The following is an 8,082-nucleotide window of genomic DNA, read 5'->3' on the forward strand; positions in this document are numbered from 1 at the left end:
ATAAATCACAGAATTCTTTGGTTTAAACTGCTAAATTGTGAGAAGTTGGTTCCTGACCGTAGAGGACCTGCTTTTACTCATTAGAGTCTTAGACTCAGGTTATGGACTGATTTTGTCCTGGTATGCAAAAGTTTTAAGGTCACAGTGCTCTGTGGTTATTCCTCTGAGTGCAGCTGCCAATGCCATCCAGTTGCAGTTCCCTTAACCAACCACCAGGGGACGTCTAAACAATGGCAAAATTGAAAGCTTGACTGAGAAAATTATATACAGAGGGGGTGTGGATCATTTTTAAATTAGACATGGGTAAAATAACTAAAAAATTATTAAGCTATTAGTTTTATTGGTGCAGATTTTCTTGCTGCATTATACAATATATCATTATGGAAAAGCATGCCACAAAACATTTTATTGATATTGTATTATTATATGGATTCTCACTGATCTCTTAACACCATTAAACTGTTTGCCCGAGTCAAAACCAGGTCGGTATGAAAATAAATACCTATTTACAGTGAAATTAAAGAAATAGCACTGGTTTCAAACACAGTTTAAAAGTTACCCATAAGGCCTCGTAGCTCCAAGTCATTAAAAAAACATCTTTCTCTGAGAGGAGTTTTGATAATTCATATTTAAAATGTCAAATTTAAGGACCGATTCGCAAAAATAACGTTACGAAGGTACTTCAAAGTTAACGGAGAGCTAAAATGCCACCAGTTCAAAGCTGTAAAAAGATTAAGAACACAGCAGAAGTCCTCAGGTGTCCCTTAAAGTGGCGTTCACGTCGAGTCTGAGTAAAAAAGACAGACAAATAGAGGGTATCTCTAAAACTCATTCAAATATTTCTTAAAAAACAAACAAACAAACAAAAAAAACCCACATCACCTGTGTGGTTTACAAACACTTTTCAGTGTTAATGGATTCAAACATGTGACATACATCTAAGCAAATCAGGGGAAGGGTTAGCACAACATCACCAAAAACAGCCCCCCCCCTTCATTTTAAGGTGTATCTCAGTTTAATGTATCTCACAAAAATAAAATACAGCACAGAGTGTCTGTACTGTCTGGATATTTGTTATGTTTTGGTTTCAGTGCAAGACTTGAGCCCGCTCATATGGTACCCTTCATTTCTCTCTCTTTCTCTCTCTCTCTCTCTCTCTCTTTCTGTCTCTCTCTCTCTCTTTCTGTCTCTCTCTCTCTACCCCTCAGCGTTATCTCTCTGTTGTTCCAGAATTAAGTCGGAGAGCGAGTTGATGTCTGTGACAGTAGGGTTGCACTGGAGGACCAGAGTTATCTCTCTGTCTTGATCAGGGAATATCTGGATCAGTTTCTCCTTCAATCCGAGAGTTTCCTCCATGCTTCTCTCGGCAGGCCCTGATCTGGGTGGACCTCGTCTGCGCCCTCTGTCTCCCCCCGGTGTCCAGTCCCGGAACCGAAGCACCTCTGTTTGTGATTGGGGCGGTACGGGAGGGACGAAGGAGGCTACACCTGCAAAAGTGTGACTACGCACAACCGGGAGACTGACAGAGAGAGACAGACAGACAGACAGACACAGAGACAAAGAGAAGGTACAGCATTAAAATTTTAAGCTTCAAAAGTGATCTTAAAATGTGTGTGTGTGTGTGTGTGTGTGTGTGTGTGTGTGTGTGTGTGTGTGTGTGTGTGTGCATGAGAGAAAAAAAGAGAGCGAGAGAGAGAGACAGAGAGAGAGAGAGACAGAAAGTGTGAGATACCTGTTCTGGGTACACAGAAAGTCATTAAGGTGCGGTCCGTTTCTGCCCAGTGGATCATCAGGAACCATAAACAGATCCCCTGCAAACAGGTACTGCAGCAGCCTACCAACACAATGTTCACTTTGTCACACACCCAGACAGGTACTACATCAGCCTACAATCATGAGTGAAATTTAGTTCCTCTGTGTGCACACACTCAAACAGAACTATAAAACAAATAAGAGCCATGACATCAGGGTAAGTCACTGTTCACCATGTAAATCCACACATTGAGTGTAAATACCAAAACTTCATAAAGAAAAAACAACAATTTGAAGCCAATTTTTTTCTCGACCTTTTCTTGATGATGTCTCTGAAAAGTTGAGATTCGTCATATAGATCCCTGAGGTTGTCATTTGTTACGATCACTCCATCTGTTTTCTGGGCCATCTGAAGCATGAATCTAAAAGGAGGGGAGAGAGAGAGAGAGAGAGAGAGAGAGAGAGAGAGAGAGAGAGAGAAAGAGAGAGAAAGTCAGTAAAACCTCTTATAGCTTTAATCATAAGAGTCTTTCAAACTGTCCTTTTATTTAAAAACCTCCCTTCATATCCTTCAGAATCCTACTTGGTATTTCATGTAGCCTGCATGCCAAATTGGTGTCTAAAATCTCCGAAGGACCTGTTTTCACAGAGAAAGTGAAAACTGTTCTGTTTTCACAAGAGATGGCCCCCTTCCTGCATAATCAGTCTGTCACCTCAACCCTAACCGCTTCTGCTGGTCTTTTTTGGATCCAGGATAACTCTCTGACTTTCTCACAACTCCACAAACCAATACTTACACCTTTAAAAAAACTGGGCTTTAATCAGCCAAGCCAAAATGATTTAGCCCAGAGCGGTAAATCACTACAACCATACGTTCTTGTTAAAGGGGCTGCCTAGCCATGCTCGCAAAGGCGCATCTTGAGTGTTTAAAATCCGACTCAAATGCAACTGAAAAATTCAAATTTAATTACAAATTCAAAGCACAATCCGCTTTGAGGACAGGGGTTGTAGGCGGAGTCAATCACCATCCGTTCGATGAGACGTCTTTGTATTTGCAAGCAGAACGCCGTGTGGAAAACGCGCGTGCGTCATCATGTGTATCATGTGACCTGGCAATATTGGGCTTCCTGCGACGTGGTGGAGGATTTTCACACGCTTTGGAGGGAGCGTGTGCCAGCCATTCACCTCTACATTAATGGGGTTTTATAGAAGATCATGGGTAATGGGTCTGAATTTGGGCGCAAAAGTTCAAACCCTCAGATCCTTTTAAGAACCTCTATATGACCAACAATGGTACTGATACACCCTAAACCTCCTTACGCCACTATTAAACCTTCATAACATTACAAATAGTCTTTCTAAATCCCAATTCAACCCCAATTAACCCCAAATTAGGACTTCGCTAAGCACGCAGACAGAGATACACCACCTGTCATCATAGGAGTTGATCCTTTTTCCCATGACCTCTCTGGATGGGGTTAAGGACAGCAGGCCCAGATCCTGCAGTTGAGTCAAAAAGTGCTGTTCTACAGGAAACAGAGAGTGAGAGAGAGAAAAAGAGAGAGTGGGAGGGAGAGAGAGAGAGAGAGAGGAAGAATTCAGCATTTAAACAAACAAACACACACACAGACATCAACACACAGCCCTCTATGTTATAGATATACTTCTCTCTCTCTCTCACTATCTCTCTCACAAACACACACACACATATTCACACAAAAATAGACACACACACAATGATGTAGATAGACAGACAGACAGACAAACAGACAGATTGCTAGATAGATAGATAGATAGATATATAGATAGATAGATAGATATTAGCCCTTCCTCATATAGCTATGTATAATCTCTGAGGTCCAGCTACTGTGTGTGAGGGCATGGAGTCAGAGGAGAACCATTACCTTTGATCTTTGGATCTCTTTTCATCCTCCACTGAGGGATAAAAACAGTGATTTTGCGATGCCCCCGGTTCCAGAAGTACTGCACAGCCAGAGCGATTCCACGGCATGAGAAAAACTGCCCAAGACCATGGCTAGGGAAAAAATGAACATGACACCAATATTCTGAATTATAGAACAATTCATAAATATTATTCATATTTATTTATACATTATAGAAACTCTCTACCTCTCTCTCTACCTATATGTCTATGTATCTATATATCTATATGTATGTGTGTGTGTGTGTATACATATATACATATACACACACACACACACATATATATGTATATGTATGTGTGCGTTTGTTATCTGTTTTCTCCTTTCTTTCTTTTCTCTTCTTTCTTTGCTTTCTTTCTGTACCTCATTGCCACATTGCTCCCATCGATGATCACTTGCCGCAACCTCGTATCACCAGGGTCATCGGTCAGCTTCAGCTCAAAAGGCATCTGTAAGCCTTCAAGAAAGCGCTGCACCCCTGTTACAGCCCCTGCTGCCGTGGGTGGGGGACCCTGTGTTGGTCCCAGTTTCTGATAAAGCTTAGTTTCGGGGGGCTCAAGGTTTGGGAGTGTAGGGTGCAGATCCGAGGGATAGGTGGCCAGTGGCGGTCCTCGAACCTGAACGGAACCGATTTGATTTGTCAGCGGACGCTCGTCAGGAGGCTGAGTTTGGTGGTTCTGTCTTTGCGTAGTTGTAGATGAGTCGACGGGATGTGGATCCGTCCCCAATCCAAACCTGGCTTGGTCCGATCTGTTTCCTCCCTTCTTGTCATTTTTCTGTCTCTTCTTTTTTCCAGCTGAACTCCCCCCACCCTTCTCAACCTTCTCAAAAGGTCTCCTCCCTTCACTCGACTCTTTCGTTTCTTCATCTACTTGGGTGACCTCTGATTCTCTCTTTTTATCAGAGATAGCATTTTCTCTCCACCCCCAGTCCTCTTTGTCCCCTGATCTCTCTCTGCCGGCACCTCTCACAGTCTCTTTCTGTCTAGGGTCCTTTTTCTGTAGCTCCAAGAGCAGCTCGTGCGGTTTAAGCTCAGGCAGGTTGCTATAGATCTCTGACACTTCCGTCTCAGTGTATCCACAGCTGGCTGCAGCCATCTTCATCACTTCCAGGAGAAAGTCCTCATTCATGGTCTCCTCACCTGTCCAAGCCACTTCTTTCATAAAAGTGTCTGGATCTTCAGTTCTACTCCCACTCGACCCTGGAGGTACCGCACCAAAGGTTCCTCTGTCCTGGGCTTGCCTTTGACTGGAACTCACCTGCTGGCCTCCATCTTTGGCCTGTTCCTGCTGCACCAGGTCCAGGATCTGGGAGGCCTCCCTGGGCCCGGTCCGGGTCAGAACCCTTCGGACCACGTCCTCAGTGAAGCCCATGGCTGTGAAGAACTTCAGGAGGTGTTCAAACTCTTTTCTGCTTCCCACAGACAGGAGAATATCCTCTGGCGTTGTCTCTTCGACATTCTCTTCCTCGACTTCCTGTGGGGAACTGCCACTCTGTTCCAGTTCTTCGCTCGCTTGTTCCCCAACATCTGTACCCGCACAAAACTTCTGGTCCATGTCTTGTGGGACAGGACGAAAAAACGTTGTTGATTCCTCGCTGTTGACAGTGTCTCCGCTGGTCCTGTCTCCGTTGACACTTATTCCTACTGGCCCTGGGGGGGGAATGTAATGCTGGAGTTGTGAGTGCGATGGAATGTCTGGGAAGGCAATGATGGGTTTCAAGGAATGTTCTGGAATGTCCATGGCATTATGCTCTCCGAGCAGCAGTCTCTCCATGTTACTCTGGGCCTGCTGAAGACATGCGTCATCGTTGTTTTTGGGACCAGCTCCTCTGTCGGTGTCTAGTCCGGCTTGTTTCACAAGATCCAGGAGAACCTCCTTAACAGGCGCTGGGAGAACCAGCAAGTCCAGAGTGTGGCGGTCCTCCCACCTCTCCACCAGGGCCTTGAACGCACGACGTGACTCCAGAGTTTCGCCTGAGCCACTTAGGGTAGCATCTGTCCGTCGCCCCTGGCTAGCATTGTACTTCTCCAACAAGTCCAAAATGAGGGAGTAGGCCCTGATCACTGGCAGTTCTAGGCCAGAAATGTGCAGGGAACCCGAAGAGACCACCTGGTAAACGCAAAGAGTATTTAGCATTTTTTAAGTAGCTAATAATAACTAAAGCTTTTGTTTTGTTTTGTTTTGTACCCTTCATGCTTACCACTACATGTGCAGAGGTGTTTCTGATCAGGCAGTCCATGAAAAGCCCTCTGGCACCACAGAAAGTACAATCAAGGACCTCAGGATACTGTACTGCCCTCTGTGCTTCTTGATTCACAACACCTTTGACAAAAAGCTAGAAAGAGAGCAATAGAGAGAGACAGAGAGAGAGAGAGGGTGACATTAGATAAGTAAACTTTAAAACCATGAAACTGTTCACACACTGGAAGCTTTATTATCTGTGTATTTCAGGAGCAAGCACGTCTTCTCTAACTGAGCCACAGTGGCTGTGAGCTTTGTTATGCTGATCATCTGAAGTCGGAAACCTGATCGATGAACCAGGTGTGCTGAATTAGAACTGAAACGGAAACTTACTGGGGAACTTTGGCCCTCATTTTTGACAGCTCGTGTAAACACATTGTGAAACCATTCTAACAGTAACTGAACCGACAAGAGCTGAACTTAAATGGTGGAGTTAAAGAAATACCCTTTAAAACAACAACAACAACAACAACAACAACAACAACTCTCACCTTCGCAGCATCCACCTCCTCCCTTCTTCCCTGAAGACGAAGCCATATCTGTCCACTCCGAACTATAGTCATATCACCTTCTGCCTCAATTACCAATGCCACTCCAAAAACACGCTTTATCAGGGGCTGTAGGGCGACGAGTGACCCCTGGAGAGCACCTGCACAGGTAAACTCGTCCTCTATCAGTGGTTCATCCCTCATCCATCTCTCTCTCTCTTCAACTGTTACAGACGCAGTCCCAGAGACAGCCATGATCGATATGGTTAATGGTGGTGACAGGAGACCCTCACTGAGGAGGACACGGTATGTTTGTGTGTGTGGAAGAGAGACAGAGAGAGAGAGAGAGAGAGAGAGGGAGAGAGAGGGAGAGACAGAGAGAGAGAGAGAGAGGGAGAGAGAGGGAGAGGGAGAGAGACAGAGAGAGAGAGAGAGAGAGAGAGAGAGAGAGAGCACGTGGACAGAATATAAATAAAACTACAGAACGATTATTGATGGGATTAAACAACTGGACGTTTCCTGGAACATATCCTACATTATCATTTTAAAATCGCCCGAAGGAATAAAGACACTATGAGAAAATTGAGAAAGAAAGAAACAAAGAATTTTTTTTTTTTACCGAGTTTTTCAGTCCTGATCCTCAGGACCTGGGAAAATATCTTGAGCAGTGACCGAGGGCTGTACGCACCATGACTACCTAAGAACAGACAGCGGGAATTATACCGACCGAGCGAGAGACAGTTTAAGAGTGACAGAGAAAGAGAGACTCTTTCGCTTTCACTGAAACATTTTTCGAAGCCATAACCTTTCATACATTAACTTTCATTCTTTAAATATCCGATTTTACGAGCATGAACATAAAGATCACACACCTCTGTCATCTTTGTAAGCAAAAATTGCGTCACAACTCATGACATGACACTTAGGGGCAACAAATTGGAAATTAAATAGGCTACAATACAAAATAGATACGCCAGAAATACACCAAACGTGTAAAATACTGAAATGAAACAAAAAAATTAAACCTTTTCACCACATTGTATCGTCATTACCTGTTCACCTGCCTGACGTTACAGTTTCGATTATGGGTTCAGCTGCTGCGTTTCCTTGTTATAGGGCAACTCAGTCCAACGACTGAGTTCAAGTGTTTCCGAAGTTTGATAATCCCATTAACTAGACAAGGGTCTTCGGAAATTCGAGCCTCGAGACAATTGTGGGGGGGAAATACTAATTTAAATGTACCACACGTCTTTTCCTATAACGTGGGGTTTTGTTGATCAAACTGAAACTTCGTGCTCTCAAGTCGAAACATAAATACTACAAAAACTGTATGTGATGCGCATCACCTTTTGTTTTTCTGACGTAACTGAGCACATAAGAGACAGCCCCATCGATAGCTCCACAGAAATCAGATAAAACTGCATGTACTTGAGCACACTGCACGCGTAACGCAGGTACTGGTTCTGTATTTGTTTTTGTTTTTTTTACTAAATTGTTTAAATATAATTGTTGCATTTTAATGACTGTTATTATATTTATGGTAAGACTGTAAGTTGGAACTTGAAGGCTTTACATTTTTAATATTGCTCTCGCAGTACATTTTTTGAATTTGCAGCCTGTGGCGACCGAAATTAAATTTGGATTGTTCGATGCTTG

The 8,082-nt window shown here is 43.7% G+C and overlaps 1 protein-coding gene across 2 annotated transcripts; it reads right to left on the reverse strand.

Annotated features, from left to right (window-relative positions):
* Positions 1-1,180: 1,180 nt before the first annotated feature.
* On the reverse strand, positions 1,181-7,718 carry khnyn (KH and NYN domain containing). Of its 2 annotated transcripts, XM_030780582.1 has the most exons (10): positions 7,479-7,718; positions 7,046-7,123; positions 6,430-6,718; positions 5,898-6,032; positions 4,059-5,806; positions 3,657-3,787; positions 3,182-3,278; positions 2,067-2,174; positions 1,733-1,834; positions 1,181-1,519 (listed from the first exon to the last, which is right to left on the reverse strand). In XM_030780582.1, exons 3-10 carry the CDS (start codon positions 6,679-6,681, stop codon positions 1,198-1,200), a joined length of 2,895 nt encoding a protein of 964 aa, XP_030636442.1. In that variant the 5' UTR covers positions 6,682-6,718; positions 7,046-7,123; positions 7,479-7,718; the 3' UTR covers positions 1,181-1,197. The 2 variants fall into 2 exon arrangements, with proteins under 2 accessions (XP_030636442.1, XP_030636443.1); XM_030780583.1 differs by lacking the exons at positions 7,046-7,123; positions 7,479-7,718 and having other exon boundaries at positions 6,430-6,742.
* Positions 7,719-8,082: the final 364 nt, after the last annotated feature.

This window comes from Chanos chanos, chromosome 7 (genome assembly GCF_902362185.1).
Source record: "Chanos chanos chromosome 7, fChaCha1.1, whole genome shotgun sequence".
NCBI lineage: Eukaryota > Metazoa > Chordata > Actinopteri > Gonorynchiformes > Chanidae > Chanos > Chanos chanos.